Below are 19192 nucleotides of genomic sequence, written 5' to 3' on the forward strand. Positions count from 1 at the left end.
CATCAGCGTGACATCATCCAGGGAGAGCCAAAAGAAGTGACGCGGCAGCGCTCGTCAAAAGCTCGTGACGTCACTTCATTCGCGCGGCCCCACGAGCGGCGAGCGGGCGCAACACCCTCTCAAGCGGGCGCCGGTGACGTCTGCACAAAGCGGTGAGGTCAGGCAGGGAGTCTGTCATATGCGCCGTTCGGATGAAAGCGCGGGAATTTGAAACAAGCGATTTTCAGGCCGTTCAATGTAATTAACTATCGTGCGCTGAAGTATTTGAAGTGCTGTTTCAGGTTCGCCAGGCGATTAAGCATCGATAAAAGCAATAAAAGTGTAACATAAAATTTTCGTGTCAGTGCTTTGGTGGAACTGTAACGGTAACTCGTTAGGTTTATGAAGGAACGGCAGGAACGGCGCTCCTACTGCAAGCGTTACATCCCTAGGATTTGGCTGTTTTTGATGCCAAGGCTCGAGTCGAAAAATCCACAAGTCGGCACTAAAGATCAAGGGCAGAAGAATAACCGGGCAGCGGGCCGCAGCCTGTGCTTGCTTTTATGCCGGTTTAGCTTGCGCGGCTCCGTTCGACGGGGGAAAAGCGCAGCCACAAGAATGCGTTTCAGCTTTCATCGTTTGTCTGGGCAAGACTGTCTGGGTAAGTCTGGGTAAGCAGGGGAAAGATTGTCCAAGTCCGATCGGCGCTGCAGGTCCCTCGTGAAGCCACCGTATCTGTATATTATCAGGGGTAATTACCGCATTAGTGTGCGCAAGGCGGGGGTGCGTTGTTGTCGGGGGAGTTGCGCTCGCTGTGAGGTCAATAGAGAGTTTTAGCAGCCCGTCCGTTCCGTCACGTACGTTGCTACCGGGTAACCGGGACCCGTCTGCGCCTGCGCGCGCGGAAGGGCGAGGAGGCGCGGATATGGCGAAGGCAGGCCAGCGGAACTAATCCCCCTACCGTGACGAATGCCCGAGTGCCCAGACGGGTCCCGGCGAGGAGGCGCGGATATGGCGAAGGCAGGCCAGCGGAACTAATCCCCCTACCGTGACGAATGCCCGAGTGCCCAGACGGGTCCCGGTCAACACGCTACGTACCGGACGGAACGGACGGACTGCTAAAACTCTCTACTGCTCGAAGTTGCAGAGTACGCGCACAGTTCGTGACGGCGCGGTCTAAGCCGATCTGGCTGGAGTGGGTCGACGGGAGGGCCAGGTCCTCACGTGTCGTGTCGACAAAGGACAGGAATTTCGTCATAGTTTGGCATAATTTCGTCACGCGCCAATACCTGAGAGAGGCCGCCCGAAGGTCGACTGCCAGCGTTCAGAGTTGCTTTAGTTGGTCGGTTTCAACCTCTGTTATACTTGTGCTTTGATGAATACCTGGGAGTGAGAGTTAGAGTGTGGATCACGGGATTGTTTTTTATACAAATCTTTGGGTTTTGTTGACCTGACCAGTCAGCGGCCCAGTGTGTGTTAGTTTGCAGGTCCCCAAGGCGTGGTTTTGTGTAAAAATTCCCTCGCACTTCCCCGAGGGGGAGAGTGTGTAAGTGCGAATGCACGAATTGAATTTGCGCGGGTCGGTAATGTTCGCGAAAGAGAGATCACACACACACACACACACAACTACAAAGAAAGAAAGATGCATTTATTCACAGACCTATTTGTGCTGTCCTTGTACTTGATTGCTAGAGCTGATCTCAGCTTTGAAATTTCGTGTCAGTACTCCTTTAGGCGGGTGCATTAGCCCTTCTCACGCCCGATTCCTGGCCAATCCCCCACGTGGGTATGTGCCAAGTAAGTGGGAATGCACGGGTGATGCCAAAGAATTCTTCTTGGCCAATCGCCCTAAGTGGGTATGTGCTAAAGAAATTAGGAACTCTTCTTGGCCAATCGCCCTAAGTGGGTATGTGGTGCGGACGGACGGACGGCGGTGGACGCGTGATTCAGGGTCGCTTAAGAAGTGCATTCGCACTTAATAAAACCGAAGTGTTTGGTGTTCTTGGACAGTCAGAGCGAGAGCTAGAAAGTCGATTTAGGGAAGCTTGAGTCCGGTCAGTTGACCGAACGAGAGTGAACGTGGAGCCCCTCCTGAGTTAGATATGTTTAGCAGAGATCGTTTAAGCATTTGTTTTTTTATGTGAACTTAGTATATCAGGGGCGCAGATAGACATGTCCGGAGTTTGTCCGGTGCTCCCTGAAAAAAAATTCGTCTAGGAGCGTTTCTTTGGATTCTTTTTATCTCCAGATAATCTGCTGCTGGCGATATTCATACTCGTTTAATATACGTAGTTCTATGTTAGTTTTAATTTTCTTACTTTATTTCGCCTCAGGATTATCCGACACCGTATTTTAATTTTTTAAAATTAAATGTAACCTTGATGCAACAACACGTTCCAATGTTCGAAGTGGAACTGGAACGCGTTCCTTTCGCAATAAAGGAATTTGCAACGGGAACTCGTTTAAAAATTGGGAAGGAACGAGGAACGAGCTTTTCCTGTTTCAGAGGAACGTGTACAACACTGCTCCAGAGTAGCACATACTCGCAGTGTGGCATTGGCCAGCCGAAGAATCCACCACGAGAAAACCTCGCGTTCAACCATCGTCGTCGTGAGACGGAAGGTTGCATGATCTTTCCTTTGGCTGTGTCTAGAAGACCTCCAACACCTAATATGTGACTGTGTGCGCTTTACTACACAAAGAGTGTCTCTCGCAGTGTCCCTGGGCCGGCCGCTGTCCGCAAAACTAGAACTGAGGGACGTATTAGGTCCTTGGAACTCTTCCAAACGTGCCGCTCGTGCAACGAAAGCCTTATTGGCATACCTAATAGACACAAGTCTTGATCAGACTCTGTAATTAGTTAAAATCATATGTATTCCTCTTCATCATTATAATCATCATCGTCATCGCATTCATCTGGCGTAGCAAGCCAGGCATCTTAGCTGGGCTGACATCGCCAGTTTTCATTAAAGATTGTTCTCTCTCTCTCTCTCTCTCTCTCTCTCTCTAGAGCGCCGGCCGACGGTACTATAAGCACTTCACTGTAGCGACGTCCACTGGCGTTTCGATGAAAAAATACTGCGTCTGGCACTTATGCGCCCCCGATTAACGTAACGTGAACTAAACTAACCTGACATAACCCAGCGAACGGGAAAAATGATTCAAAAACACAGAAGTAACGTAAGCCATGAAAATTACAAATAAAACTTAAGAAGATGTTAAAAAATAACGAAAAGTCGAACGGGATCGAACCACCGCGATTAAAAGCACGAGCCTAAATCGGAACCGCTACTCTATACCACAACGGCAGACGCTCTTGGCTGTGTCAGCCCAGTCTTAAAACTTCTAGCCATGCCTGTAGCGCTGAGCTGGAGTGCAGTCGGACGTACTCTACACACTGCGGTTTTTCTTTTCTCTGTTATCTGGTGGGAAATTGGCCATGATACACCACTTCGGGCCTCGTTTGCGAAAAAAATGACCTTCCCTTCCTAGTATTAGATAACTGGATCAGCAATGTGACTCATCCCTTGCTGACAGGAGGATATGCCCTGCTCCTTCGAAAAACGGGGGCAGATAGCGGATGACGAGGAAATGACACACGCGTCGTTGTCTTTCTGGTGGCGTGGAGTCGTGAACCCCCGCATGATGAGCGACGTGTCGAAGCTCAGCACAAGATGAAGGACAAAAGATTTAAAGCCGTTCCACTCAACGCGAAAGCTGCAGAGCCGCGATTCGCCATAATGGGCTGTGGCGCCGTTATCCTCTCACTGCTACCATCAACCACGCTCTTCGCCTCCCTGCCTCACCCCTTTCCTGATGAATGGAACGGTGGTTTGTCCAACGCATTTCAAATCTCCCGCTTTCTAAGTCCTCGCGTGCCCCCTGCCTGCAATAGCGCCAGCGGAAGTTCTGTTCTTTTTGCGCTTGCTTTTCAACCCGCACGGGCTGCGCGTTACTGCGCAGTTTGGCGCGCGCCATATTTTTTTCTTGCAGTGCCGTTTTTTTTTCGCTTACTATCGTAAAAACTAACCAAACGAGCGTTCCTAACTAAATGAAGGCGAGAGCTGCCGGTTAATTACGTATATATTTTAACGTATATATTTCGCCTCGAATGTGCCTGCAGTTTTCTTTGCGCTTAGCCTACGGGGAGATTTACGACAAGCGCCAGCGGTTCGCAAGTTCCGAAAAGTTATGACTGCATAAACCGCTTGTTTTAGGGGCGAAGCTCCTAAAGCCGTGGGTCTGTCCATCCCTTGTGTCTCGTGGTACGTGACCGCCTAGTTCGATGACTCACTCGCAGGTGGCGCTGGTGTAAGTGACGTCATGATGACGTCACTCGCGCGTGACTGACATTATAAAAGGCAATCGCTGTTGACGCGCTTCCTTTTTCGCAACGAGTCACCGGGTGGAGGAGGTGGTTGTTGACAAGGCTGCGGATCGGAGGGCGCGCAGGGCGGCGGCAGCGCGCGCTCGCTGACAGGATCCCGCCGTGCGCGAAAGAGAGGCCGAAGCATCTCGTCGAGAAAGTCGCGCTTAAACCGCGCGTCGGCAGCTTCGGGCTGAGCTCGCTTGATGCGTTTTGCAGCCGCCTCGCGAGCTCTCACTGCATCGGGGTTTGCCTGCCGATACGAGCGCTTGCTTGCAGCCTCACGAACCCTACAACAACAACAACAAACGAACAAGAACAAAATAAAATTTGATTTGTACAATGTACGCACACAGTCTTACGTCTTTCTTAATGATGTAATGGGCGAACTTTCACGGGAGAGTTACGGTTACCGATGATCTCCCCCTCTCGAGCTTCACCCCACTTATCATCATTCATTCCGTGGATATGGCGTGATTTTTTTTTTTTTTTGAAGCCGCTGTGTTACGCACCTACGGTACGTCGTGTGGCTTCACGGTGTCCGCACTGGGGCCACACTGAAAAATTACAACACGCCTTGTTTCACTGCCGTGTAGCGGCAACGTTTTGGACTGTATTAAGCAGTCTGTCCGGACTCGCACTTCGAATGAGCACACGTCCAAATGATGCGTTGGTGAACTTTCTGATGCGTGCTAGTGCTTTTGTTTTGTAAAGAAATCCTGGGGCTGCATGCTTTCGAGCGCGGGCGCAACGGGCGATGTTCCCACTGCTGTGGCGTGTCCGATCGATTCTTATGAGTCACTTGGAGCACGAGTTGGTGGCTCTTGGAGAAGAAGTCCTTTTGCGCTGGTATACGCGCTTTAAAGTGGTCAGGAGCAACATCATGAGCTTTTCTCTAGTGCCGTACTGAGATCAGTATAGTTCATGAACTCTTTCTGTTACGCTGGTGAACTCTCGGTGAACTGATTTTGTAGTATCTTGTTGCCCATTCCATACAATTGTTGTGCAGAGTGTAGAATGACCATGTTGCATGAAAACTGATGGGATAATTCTCTGTTTTTAGGGCAGCGCTGTTACCACTGGTCGCTGCGCTCTGATATGTGGGTTATAATCAATTCTCTTGTCATACTTAGGTCCGTTATCTCGCTGCGTCGCCTGATTCCGGCAGTCGCTTGAGATAAAGCAGCGCAATAGCGAGCGAGCTACTACAAGGCGACCCCCTCAAGTGCTCTGTACTTAAAAACGCAGAATAAGACACACAGTGCGCTTCTTCTTCGCACAGTGCTTGGACAAGCCGCTATGTACCAACTCGCCCAAACCACTACTCACTGCGCGATGAGGGCAGAGTTGGTCCGTCGCCTCGCCGAAGGACGGGAAAACTCCGTTCGAGAGTAATTAGGGCTTACATAAGAAAGAACGAATAGAATAAGAATGATTAGAACAGTAAGAAAGAATAAGAAAGTATGTGTGTTCGTGCGCGCAGAAATACAACCCTTGACCGCCATCGCATATTCCACGTTTCGACAAATCGGTCCCAACGATGGCTTGACCTCAAATTTTATCGCAGTTCAGTGCGCAGTTTACTGTACAGTCACGCCAGTAGAAATAAATCGCTTTTTTTTTGGTAACATTAGAAAACATGTTGGGGTTTGTAAGTGCGCAACACTGCCTTGAACAATGTGACGAAAAAGACTAGATCTATGTCTGTTCAACTAACCAAAGCTTTTCTTGGCCACTCGTCGGTAAACCACCTAGTTAAATTTGTACAGCCACTTGGTCATTCAAAGCAAGGTGTAGTCTTTTTGCATCGCGTTAATTTATTTCACGGCAAACATTCCGCTGCGTTTGGTGCAGGCAGGAGAGGCAGTCAGACGTTTTTAACCTGCATATCTTTTTTTTCTTTCTTGTACTCCGTACTTCGCGATTGATACCGAACGCTCACGCTGGCACGCATGCTTCAAAAGCCAGAAAACAACCCCCTTCCCCCCGCAAAAAAAAAAAAAAAAGTTTAACAAACTCGGCGGCGACATAAAACGTTCGTGAAGGCGAGAGAGACTCGCGTACCACGCACGCGTTCTTATCTCCTGACCAGTTCCTTTTCAAAACTGATTTCGAAGAAAATGCCAGCAGAAAGATGCTATCTCCGCCATCTCGCTGATTTCCCGTCCCTCCCGACCGGTCAGCGGCCTGCTGTTTGAGACATGGGGAAGGTCAGTGCGAGGTTGACCCTGTCAGTCGATGGACGCCTCTTCTCTCTCTCTCTCTCTCTCTAGATCGGCGTCCGGCGACAAAAGTGACTGCAGGGCCTTTTCCCCCCCGGCAACCCTTTCTCCCGTTTCCTCTGTACGACTCTGTGGTGCTAGCGTGAGGTCGTCCACTCATCGTAGATCAAAGCACACCGCAGCAGAAATTTGCGCCGCTTGCACCCGACCATCGCCATTTCTGCTGGACGCAGGGCCGGAAACGAGCTCTTCCTGGCTCGTTGACGTCACGGAGTTCCGAGTATTCTGAAAGTGCTCGAACGTCGTGGCCTGCTCCGAGCAGGCAAGACGTTCCGAGCCAAGGCCTCGCATCGCCGCCTGCGGTACTCCGTGCACGCGTCCACATCTCGTCGGCGTTGTTTTTGAGGCCGTTTGCGGCATCAAAAACATCGGCGGTGAATAAGCGATGCGGTCACAATGCCTGGCGGTGACCGCCGTGATCTCGTTGTTTGTGGTGCATAGTTATGCTTCGGTGACAGCCCTCCGTAATGGAACTTCGTGGGACGCCCTGGACTCGACGACGTACGAGGATGCAGTCCGAATGGCCCAGTGTGAAGCCCGCTGCCTCGAAAAGGTCAGTCCGTAGGATTAAACTACTAAGCTGCGAAAAATAGTGCGAAAACTCAGCGCTCCCAACATTTTTTAGAATTTACGAGGAAAGACGAGGTCATGCGGCAGTTTTTGGCTGTGGAAACATTGTTTTGGTTGGTGTAAAGTAATTCCATTTGGAATACCCTAAAGCGCGCGTCGACCGTGCGGGTACCGGTTCTCCGCTCTGCTATAACTCTGTATTGTGTAGTTATGTAATAGAGAATTGCAGCAGAGCGGGGAACCTGTCCCGGTGCGGTACCCGGTAAGTGACCGGTGCTACTGGGCGTGGGTAGAGGAGGAAAGACACCCACAGAGTCAAAGCAGAGCGGAGAACCGCCGCCGGTACGGTACCCGGCACACCTGTACTTGCGCACAACCACTTTTTTCAGCCTCTGCCCACACGCAGTAGCGCCGGTCGCCTGACGGGTACCGTACCGGGACCGGGGTTGCGCAAGTGTATGGGTACCATACCGGGACCGGTTCTCCGCTCTGCTATAACTATTTATGAGCGTCTTTAAAGATGTTTCCTGAAGGAACATTTTTTTTTGTCCTCGCTCGATTTAGATGTAAGTGACGTTTTGTGGCATTTAGCTTGACAACCATAACGGCGGCGGCACCTACCTGCTTTTAGAGATTTCGTAAAAGCGACACTCAACGGCCATTTTCGAAAATGAGCAGTTTAATACGTTTACACCCACGTTGAACGGTGGCGCCAACTGGCTATAATAAGCAACTCACCCCGCGGCTATTTTTATGGCTACGAGGCCACCGATTATTGCACCAAGTCATCTGAAACTCTACCCCTCCAGACTTGCCAATAAAATCGAGCGGGTTTGTGCGCTTTGCGTACCTCGCCTCTAGAAATATTCGCAACCACGATATGTTTGTGGTTGAAGTTTCAAAAGTGGCGCCGCTGAAGTACTTCCCGCAGCATCACGTCATGAGCACGTGACCTTTTTTTTTTTTCATATGCGTTGTTGCGTGGAGGTTTTTCATTTCTTGCACAGGAAAGCGGGGGTAGTCTGGAGCGGCCTGGCCAGTCTGTGCGGTGCACACCGACCCGATTCAAAGGGTACAGCCAAAATGTCATCATCATCAGCAAGAAAAGCTACAGTATTCTAGTTCACTATAGCAATGCCCTAATCTTAGCCTTCTTTAGGCCCAAGCTGGCGGTCGTCTGTCAAATGCAATGGGAAATTTTAATTACCGGAACACTGGTATTCCTTGTGAAACACGATTTGCCCCAAATAGACCCATGGTTTCTTCTGCATGTATGAACCATTTCGCCGACAGAAGCCTGTTGAATTCCAATGGTAGATCCGGAGCGGTCACCGTGCTCCACCGAGAGCGCGCCGACTCCGCGAAGAGCAGGTACTCCGAAGCTGCCTTTGAAACGCAGCCGCTCCCGAACCATGACGGGAACGGGAAATTCCCAGAATCCTTTGCGTGGCGCCTTCCCGAAATCGTCTGGTTCCCGGTAAGCTATAATGAGAAACTCTATGGTTCCCGCGGGTGCGTTCATCTCGCGCCGGGCGGCTGAAGGAGGCAGAAGGCGAGCGCTAGCCGTAAGCGCAGACGGCGGCGACGTTGGCGACGTCACGCGGCATAAGTAAGTGCCCTAGTGAATTCCGGCCGACTCCGCAGATTTCGGTGGAGCAACTTTTCTGGCTCCACGGAGTGATCTCGGCTGCGACGGCGCTCCCGTTCTGCCATTAGAACAGGATTTGGTTGCTCCCGGTCTGCCATTGGAACGCGTCTGCTCCAGAGAGAGAGCAGAAAAGTTGCTCCGAAAGTGCTCCGGATGTGCCATTGGAATTCAACACAGTTGCTCACCGCGGTAGCTGAGTGGCAAGGCGTTGCGCTGCGTAGCACGACGACGCGGGTTCGATTCCCGGCCGCTTTTCTGACGGAGGCAAAAAGCAAACACGCCCATGTGTGCGAAATTTCGGCTTATGTTGAAGATCCCCAGGTGGTCAAAATTAATCCGGAGCCCTCCACTACGGAGCGCCTCATCGCCTGCGTTGCGTCGGCGCGTTAAACCTTACAATGAATCAAATTAATGCTCACCGCGTATAAAACTAAAAGATTCACGGTTTTGTTTCTCCAATACGTTTCCCGGCGAGTGTCTGAGTGCGTGTGGGCGTCGCCAATCTTACGATCTTTCTGTTATCCAAGTTTTCATATGTGAGGAGCAAAGACGTACATGGTCGATGCATTTCAAAAGCGCGTCCTGTGATGCACGACGGAAACGAGCCCACTCATCACTGGAGAACTGGTCATAGGCCAACTCGTCACACCGGCCTTTTGGTACAGTGCCATCTCGAAAGAGGAACTCTGAGGCAAGGTGCCTTTTTATCGCATGGACTTCGTTGCACCGCGACCGCGTGAACAAAAGCCTTGAGGCTTTTGTTCACGCCTTGAGACCTTGAGGTCGGAAATTGGTGTTGAAAGCAGGTCTGAGGCTGCTGCGACTTGCTCGCGTGTACAACGCCCTGAAGCGCTGCTTTTTTTTTTTCTTTGGGGAAGTGGGGGGGGGGGGGAGATGGAGAAGTCAGCGTGACCTGGACTGCTTGAAGGTCTGATCATACAGGGGCGTGGAGGTTGGGTCCAAAGGTAATACCAACAATGGTACTTGAATTTATACCTCTATAGTTCATACCACAAGCTAGCTGAAGCACTGTGGAGGCTACATTGTTAATAATAGTGCGCCCACTGAGGGCGCCTAACTCACCGTGAAGGGGGACCTGAAAGGCCGTTCCCTTCTCCCCTCTCGGCAAGTGGCCACGCAAGGCCCCGGCGCCTTTTGTCGCTTCCTTCGCGGTTAGTTACGCGCCCTGAGGGGGACAACAATCTAGCCGCCACAGTGCTGCAGCTAGCTTGTGGTACGAACTATAGTTGGGCAGCGTGGTGGATAGGTCTGTGTGACTACGTCATGGTGTCACCTGTACATATGTTTGAACACTTTAGACACAGCTGAAGTGTAGTCCAGGACAGCGGGTGGGGGGGAGGACGGCGAGGATCAGCGCGCCCCGCACTTGTGTTTTGGAAGCAGGCCTGATACTAGAGCAATTTCGCCATGTAAATCTAGTCACAGAAAAGTTTTTGTCGTTCGAATTCCCCTTTTGTCGCTTGGAATTTACTGCTCCGTGACATTGCATACAAAGCATTGGTTTTAAAGGTCCAGGAAGAATGGTCTGCGTTCAAATCCCGTGACCCCTTTAAAAGAAGCATCCGGGTATAAAAGCTAGTCATGTGATTTTAGTTTGAATCGAATTATAATTGTAACATAATTAATGAGGTGTGACGGAAAATAAACCTTAATTCTTCCGCAAAAAATTCAAGCCCACTCGCCCAGGGCCGTAGCCAAAATTTTTCTGGGTGGGGGGGGGGGGGGGGGAGGGGGGGTTATTGGAAGGGAAAAGATTTGCCGAAATAAGTACAAAGTCTGGCTCTCGTGCTGCCCGGAAAAAAAAATTTGTATTTGATTCGAACACCCAGACACCCCGTCTGGCTACGTCCCTGCACTCGCCTACACCTTCCTTTAAAAGGCGACTCATAGCAGCCGGTAACATCACTTTGACGTTCCAAAACAAGCTCTTAATGCAAGTTTTCCGTGTGACGAATATTCCGGCAACACGAGAATTCCTCCTTCGAAACGCCCTATGACGAGTGGGCCTGTGACAAGTGGACGCGCTTACAGGCAATTTGCGCCGGACAGGGACCGCCGTGAGCGCAGCGCTTGTCATAATAAAGCTGCCTGTATAGCACGCTAGGGCATCGATAAAAAAGTGGCGATTTCTATCTAGACCAGTTATCACCCACTTCCTGCAGCGTGCCGTCCCGACGGTTTATGGGGCTGACCGTTTTCGACGCTCCGCTCCGGTATCGCTGGCCCGCTCAGCGCAACCCGTTCGCGGGCAAGCGCGCCACGCATGCGCAATGGCCCTCCCGCTTGCTATCGGAGCGCAGCGGACCGTGAAAAACGGTCAGCTAAAACTCAGACAAGGCATAAAGAAAGACAGCCGTGATGAATGCATAGATTCCTTCCTTGCCTTTTTATTATCTACAATCTGATTGGTCGGCTACAATATCAGCGACTCACGTCTTTTTATCTGGGCCACTTAAACTGCTCGTTCGTCTCGGCCTTTGTTATCATGACGTCACCCTTGATGCCTACATTTGTGTGGGCGCCCGTTAGAACCGGCTGTTAGAATCTCGGGCAGGGCGCCGACACTTGCGTAAACTGAGTGCTACCAACAGAGGCTGTCGTGCGCGTGGCATCTCTCACAGATATGACGCCCTGAACCACCAGGATATTGAACGCGGCGCTGCTGCTTTAGAAGCAAACATCGGCCCAACGTGCATATACCTTTGCTGGTGAAGCGATGAAAGGGCGAGGAGGATGTGTAGAGCTGTCGCTCACTGCTGTCGCTGTTCTCGAAAATGTTAAACAGCACCGCCCCCCTCCCTTTTCTGACCCACTCGGTCCGGACATAAATTGCTAGTTTTTTAAATGCGAATGCATTTCTTAGTCGGGGGTTGTCGTGCGGTCTGTGCCGGCGTCCGCACGCAGGTGTTATCTCTCCGCGCTCCTCCTCGCCCCTAGCAACAGCTGTGGCGCGCCTAGCAACCGGAGCCAGGTGGTAGCTCGGGCGGCAGTAGAGGAGGGCAAGGGGAGAGGAGGAGCGCGCGCGGGTGTGGGAGGGCGCTCGCATCGCGGAGCTCGGGCGGAGTAGCGGAGAGTGAGTGGAGAGGAGACAGAGCTCGCGCGCGGGCTGGCGTGTTTGCGCGGATCTCTCTCTCCTCCCGCGTACCCTCTCTCCGCTCGCTGCACTCGGAAAAATATATATAAATGCAGTGGAGCGCGCGCCTCTCTCCGTGACTGCTTGCCGACTGGCGCCTTGATAGCGATGGACGCCATTAATAATAATTACTCGCAGCGCACTCATCGGTGCACCCAATGCATTCGCATTTCCGCACGATCCCCTTCGGGGAGGTGGGGGGAGTTTTTTTGTGACAAGTTAGTTCGCGGGACAGGTATTTTTTGTCTTATTTTCCGGCTTGTCAAGTTCTTGAACGCTGCAAAAATATCAAACCATCAGACGGCAAGCGCGCAGCAATTAAGGAATTAGCTTCCCGCGAAACCTTGGCAGAAATACAAATCAGATGTGACTGTCTGCGCCTACATTGTATATGGCGCGTCTGTTCGTCGGTCCATGGGAGGCGATCTGGTGGCACAGATGGAAGCAAAAAGCGCCAGGTGGCAAGGGTTTTGCACTAGAACACGCACGCTTTCACCACTGCACACCCTGTTGTGATCAACCCTGTGTTTCTCTCGCTTCCGGATGAATTAAGGGGAGGGTGGGTTTATGCCCAGTGTGCATGCTAGATCCACGGTGGTATTGGTGACTTGTTGGTGACTTGTTGTGCTGACTTATTGTGACTTGGTGACTTGTTATGGCCGACTGTGTATCCCCAAGTTTTAATCCGCGTATAGGCGGTGGGCACTGTGGTACCGCGCTCCACGAGTTTCTCTGTCCACCACTTTCTCTTTTGGACGAAGTTTTTGGAAAAGCGAGCTACGGCACGAGTGATTTATTACTCAGGGCTCACCATCTGGGAATCATCGTGCACAGAGACTGTCCTGCTGCTCATCTGTGCTAGTGACAAGAACCCAGGCGGTGGCGCTGGGTATCTGTGCTGAACGCCGTTTGCGGGGTTTGTTTTAACATTGCCACGAGGTTAATAACAAGTTCTTCAGAACGCTTTGAAACATGCCATGTGTACTTGGGGAACGATCAGCTCGACACCCCGCTGACGGTAAAATGCCTTCAAGTTTTAGGCATCTGTATGCAAACATCTGTATTTTAGAAAAAAAATCTTCTATGAATTAAAAATAATAGCACCCAGTAGATCAGGACTCAGTTACAAGTGAAAACACTACTGAGAAACATGAATGGGCCAGCTCTTTTAAGCCTTATTCGAGTAAACTTAATTTGCACCTCTTTGTGTTTTTTTTCGGAGGATTGTTACATGAAAAACGAGTCATGTTTTTTTCCCAATAGTTCATGGAGCCCAGCACTGGAGAAGTGGAGATGGACGACCTCTCGGACGAGTACCTTGAGCCCCCAAAATGCAAAAAAGAGCCCTGCAGACAGGTATGCACGTACGGCGAACAAAGCCGTTGTTGGCAATAAAAGTGCTTTAATGTAAGGTGGATTTTTTGGTGCGCATATAATATGGCGCAAACTCATCTACCGAGTAAATGTGTACGAGTGTTGAATTTTGGAAATAGAAGCGGGCATGACCATTGCAAAAGCACCGCAAATTTTTAATTCAGTTTCGAATGTCTCTGCTCCGAAAGTAATACAGACCAAAAAACATTCTTTAAACCAATGTGAACAGTAACTTTTTGAGCTTGAGAATATTATTACATGGGAGGAGAGCAAGATCATCTAAAAGTTGTCTGAGATGAAGCAAAACAATATTACGGCGCCACAATTCGTACTTATGATGCCCACAACAGCTGACAAAAAGAATTGTTCATGACTCCACGCACTTAGAAAGCTAACCTACTTAAACTGGTACTGTACATAAAACTAACATAAATATAAAATTTTGGAGCTATCAACATGGCACTACTGACGGAAACCATGTAAGAACACACACGAATTGCTGCTCCACGTCATCAACTAGAGATAATAAAAAATAAAGTCTTGCCTTTATTTCCTAGCAAACATTACTGCCACACAAGACATCCATAATGAGTTCACACTAAGGTCAAAAGCAAGGTGGGTTTCCGCAAGGTGGGTTTCCTCAATAGCGATTGAAAGTGTCCGTGTGACAGGAGTATTACATTTATCTTTAGTCTTAAAACTACAATCAAGTCACTTAAGGGTGCATTTTGCCAAACAGATGTCATAACAATGCCTAAGCAGTAGCAGCAACAGCCCGAAGTGAATCAAAATAGGTAAAATTGTTCCATAACTTATTTTACGAAAACAAGGATACATCTTGGTTGAGTTGCTTAACGTCCGTATAAAGACGTTACAAGAAGTAATGCTGCAGAACACGTCAGCTTACAAGATAAATTTGCGTTTCTCATTCTGTTTGATGAAGGTTGCTGAATGAAGCGAAGAAATGTTTCACAAGCGCACCCTCCTCCTCTGACATTTTGTTTTCCAGTGTTTCGGGGGATGCCATGTCGCCTTCAAGTTGAACGAGACTTGCGAGATAGCGTGTGTAAGTGAATATTATAAAGATTTTACCTGGTTTCTACACTACTGCACTTTTTAGAGCGCAGCTTTTAGGCGCCCGATCCCCTGGTTTCGCGCTATCCCTCGCCATCGGCCTCGTTGTAGCTGAGAGAACGAAGAAGACACCGAAGACAGAGCGAACAGGAAAGCGGAGGAGGAAAATATGATGAAAGTGTGAGTGGCAGGGCGGTACGCCTAGGCCGCCTTGCGAGAAAGCCGGAGTAAAGCGCGCCGTGGTGCGTTCTACGATGACACGAACAATTCGCCTTGACGCGATCACTTCTACGATGGCGCGATCACTAGCAGCGGCTCAGCGCTGCCGACAGGAGAACCCAGAAGTGCGCACTGCAGCATCAGTACCTATGCGCTGTTGCCGAGAACTCTGCAGTACGCGGTGCTCTCAAATTTCGCACTGCGGAGTATCGTAATCGTCAGCCAAATTTTTCGCTAATTCGAAATGCAGACTTCAGTTATTCTCGTGGAGCTTACTCTCTTGTACCGCTGCTGCGCAGTGCAGTCAAATATCGATATATTCAATCACGCGAGATTACCGAGAATGGTTGGTTATTTTGAAATATCGTTGTAATGACAGACTGTGAATGAAAATGTAATAAAAGCCAGTGCTCGAACTTAGGAATGAAAATGACGTACGTTAGCAGTAGACGCGTGTGCAGACGGGCAAACTTTCAAATAAAAATGTTGCGCTCGCTTCAAAGCTACTTTATTTGGAGAAATCAGTCATTTTCTTCTTGCGCGTGCAGCACGCACGACCGATTAAAGGTGTTGTGCCACCAAATTTTAGGTCTGTAAAAAGCCTGCTGTAGGCTTCCTCTGCATGCAACGACCCTCAACACGAAGTGCTGGGTACAGCAAGCGCTTAATATATATTTTAATTCGCTTCTAAAAATTACCTAAATGCTCTTCTGGAAATCCGGACCCATCGCTAGCGCCACTAACCATGACGTCAGTGAATTGCCAGCGCAGCAAAGTTTGTGACGTCATACAACGCTAGCGACTCGAGCGACGTGAACGTGAACTCCAGTTACCACAGTTTGTTTGGTCGCTTGGTCGTATCGACACACTATACCTCCCTGTTCTGTGACTATACCGATACGACGGCGACGACGACGCGACGCCGACGAGTCGTTAAAACATCGGCCAACTGCCGAATTGCCAGACCGCGTTGTCACACCACGCCGACGGCGACACAAACACGTCGGCCGATGAAAAGTCGCCGTAGTGTGACTGACTCGCCGACCGAAGACGCCAACAAAACCGGTCGCCTGACTGGTCGCACGACGCGTCGTCAATCGACCGAGAAGCGAAAACTGCGCCCCGACAACATTCGTGCCGCAATGAACGCGGCTCTATTTTGTTAGTTTCTGGAGGGTAATAAACTCAGTAAGTTCCATGAAGCCCATACAACTCAACACTAGCGCTAATGCGATCCGTATTTTGGCGTTCGACGCTTCGGCCGTGCTCTTCGGCGACGCCGCTACCCCGGAATGCGTGTGCGATCGGCTCGCCTGTAGAAAATATAAGGTCAGTTTCGTGCAGAAGAACAGTTACGTAGGGTAATTTGGGCAATAAGAGATCAGTATCGGCAAAGGTTTTTAACGTAAAACGTAAAACCAAAGTACGGCAAGCACTATCCCTTCAGTGCAAAATCGCAGTCGCAGCCGGGCACACTTATTTTTGCGAGCGCTTTCGCAGAAGAGCAGAGTTGATGGCGATAAGCTGTCGCGGGGGCTTCGCGGAACCTTGCTGCGCAAGCGCTATTTAAAAAATGTGAGTTTACAAGCCAGGAATTCTGTAAACTAGCTAGTAAACACCGACGTAAGACTCCAAGGATGGGCCTCCATCTAGTACACCGGCTATATCGCAGAGGGGAATCGTTTGTTCGCTGGCTCAGTGGTTTCGCGCGTTCCGCCCATCCGGTCAACGTTGCCGGTTCGATTCGCGGCGGGGGCAGCTCTTTTTTTTTTTTTTTTCTTGAGCGTTTTTTTAGCATTTTTATGGTTTGCAAATCCATTGGTTTCCGTTTGTCTGCATCCGAGGATGCAGACAAAGAATCCGCGTCGGAGCTGTCGCGGCTTGACGTGACGAGTCGGCGTGTTTACTTCCGTGGTGAAGCACGTATGTGGGGGAGCAGACGCCGCAGTAAAGTCGCAACGTACCGCAGCGCCGCCGTGGCAGAGCCTCCTCGCAACACTGCGACGTCACTGCTTGAATCGGCGCCCAGAAACCGAAACCGAATCCTGTTCACATGAATCGTGCGATAATAAATTTTTCACTCAGAATATGTGCGTGTGAGAGCATGTATCATGCTTTCTAACGAATTATAAAACGTTTGCAACAAAGAATGCACAAGCAACAAATTTGGTGGCACAACACCTTTAAGACTGCCTCTACATATTCCACCTTGCATAACACCTCAACGGGTACGTCATTGGACCGAGCAGTGAAAGCGCGGAATTTGTTCATGTGCACTAAAACATCAATGTTCAACCACAGGAGGCTATGGTTCAACACAATCTCATCTTCTCCGCTCGGTGAACCACAGTCGTCTTCTTTCGCGTCTTCATCGCCACTAAATATGGTGACTGCCCTTTGTCGCTAGCTGCATTCACCTTTAAATCTCGCACGAACTTCGCAACAACATCGCCCACAACAATGAAGTACCTGCCCGCACACGTGACTAGCGTGAAAAATTTTTTCGGGGGCGGGGGGGGGGGGGGGTATGAATTTTTGGAAGGGGGTAGTTTTTCTGAAAGAAAGAGTAAGTATTGTTTACGTGCTGCCTGGAAAACATTTCGGGAGGGGTTTGAACCCCCCCCACCTCTGGGTACGGCACTGGCGTGAAGAACAACCTTCCGGCCACCGTCACCCAACACAACGAGAGAAAAAAGGCAAACGCGGACAGGCCTACTGGGCTACTGCACCGCTTTGTGGTCGCGGTAGTTGTTGGAACTCGACATGGTGATGATGATAGCTACTGCACTCAGGGAATACGCAAAGAATAGCGGTTTCTGTTTCACGCGAGAGTTGCGACGCTGTTACTATTAGCCGAATTCGTAATACTGATGTTCCTCTATTATAACAGGGAAAATAAATTACGTGCGTTATTCTGAAGGAGGCGCTACATGAAATTCGTAGTTCTGAAATATTTTTACATTAAAAATATAGGCAATCTGGCGGGTATTCTTCAAATATTCGTAAATTTGAGAAATTTGTTAATGTTGGGTTCGTAGCAACGAGATTTGTCTGTATTTCATATCCGCGTTTTTAAGGAAAAAGGGACTGCTTGATTAGCACGTTTAAAGGGACGGTATAACTTGCGCAACAGTGAAAGCTTCTGCTAACAAATTCCCACCAAACTGTTAAAAGTCGAACGACGGGAACTTTCTTAGTGCTTTGAACCAGTGTGAATCCTTCCCGGCCGTGACACCAATCTTTCTGATTGAGGCTACACATAAAAAAAAAAATACTTGTGTGAACAAAATTTCGGTTCTCGTAAAAGTTCCCAGATGGGCTAAACTGATCCACAGCCCTCCACAGTGTTGCATTCCATTGCCAGGCGTGGCTCGACATGGGAAATTTCTGACCCCTTTAAAAATGCCTGTATGAGTTCGCATGGCCATCCAGTACGAGGTTGATCAGAGTGAGTAGTAGCATAGGTATGGCACTAAGCGCTCTTTTCCAAAAAAAAAGACTGGTGTAACCTATCATTGAAGGCGTCAAGTTTGGCCTTTAAGTCATTACTGGAAGTATGCATTGGTTTTATAATTTCAATTCCAGTGATAGAGGGAGCCTATGCTGTTCATTACTTAGGTGTACTTGCGAAATGCCGCAAGTGCATTTTTATCCTGCACCAGATAGAAGCATTTTACACCTGCTGACCATTACATAGGCTAACTCTTTAGACGTCTACGAACTAGCTAGGTAACAGATGTTTTAAACTACAAAATGCAGCCACAGATAAAACTTCCACAAAAAATTTCAACGTCCCTTTAAGGTAAACTTATTGCCATATGAAACCAAGATTTAATTACATAACCTGCGGTACTTCGCTCTGTTGTCCAGTACCCTTCAAATATGTGATTGCCACAGCAAACTTGTGGCCAATCATTTTGCTGTAACTTATCGGCACTTGTCATGTAGGCCTGCTACTTTTCTTTTATTTAGAGCCCGTAGTTTTTCTTGAAAGACGGTTCGCTCTTTCAGCCTCCGGCAAAGTGCCTGAGACGCTCTAGGACTCGAGCGTTTATTGTCGTTGCGACAGGTTACTCGCAAACGGGGAAATTTCACAGTTTGGCAAAAAACAAAACACCTCGCATTGTGATCTTGTTGTTCCAGACAACAGAGCAGTGTAAAAGTGGCTGCTTATTCTTCAATGAAACAAGTGAAGGTGAGTCCATGTTTCTACAAAGAGTCTGTGGATCAGTTTTGGTAACGTTGCATTGTACAGCGGTAAAGTTACTGCAACGCAAGGCGATAACTGTAAACAGTTACTGTTCGATAAGTTTTTAGCGCCTTTTTCAAGGTTTGGTTCTCAAGGAATTTGATTTAGAGTTTTGTGTTTTATTCAGTTCTTTTATTAGTTGGAACGGAATAGCATGCAATTTTTAGTTCTGCATTTATGTGACAACGTAGCGTTCTTTGTGACAAAGTGCTTGCCAGAAAATTAAAACTACCTACAATGCATACAATAATCAACGTGTTCTAGGTTTCTGCTTTCA

The 19192-nt window shown here is 49.2% G+C and overlaps 1 protein-coding gene across 1 annotated transcript in view; it reads left to right on the top strand.

Annotated features, from left to right (window-relative positions):
- The first annotated feature begins 6625 nt into the window (after positions 1-6625).
- The window catches only part of LOC144137897 (uncharacterized), a 50167-nt gene continuing 37600 nt past the window's right edge, over positions 6626-19192 (top strand). The window contains exons 1-4 of the mRNA XM_077669914.1: positions 6626-7180; positions 13263-13355; positions 14383-14439; positions 18810-18861. Coding sequence (XP_077526040.1) covers positions 7013-7180; positions 13263-13355; positions 14383-14439; positions 18810-18861 — 370 coding nt within the window. The 5' untranslated portion in view covers positions 6626-7012. The remainder of the gene's footprint in view (positions 7181-13262; positions 13356-14382; positions 14440-18809; positions 18862-19192) is intronic.

Source organism: Haemaphysalis longicornis, unplaced genomic scaffold, assembly GCF_048455015.1.
Source record: "Haemaphysalis longicornis isolate Haplotype H1 unplaced genomic scaffold, Haemaphysalis longicornis Haplotype H1 scaffold_5, whole genome shotgun sequence".
Lineage (NCBI taxonomy): Eukaryota > Metazoa > Arthropoda > Arachnida > Ixodida > Ixodidae > Haemaphysalis > Haemaphysalis longicornis.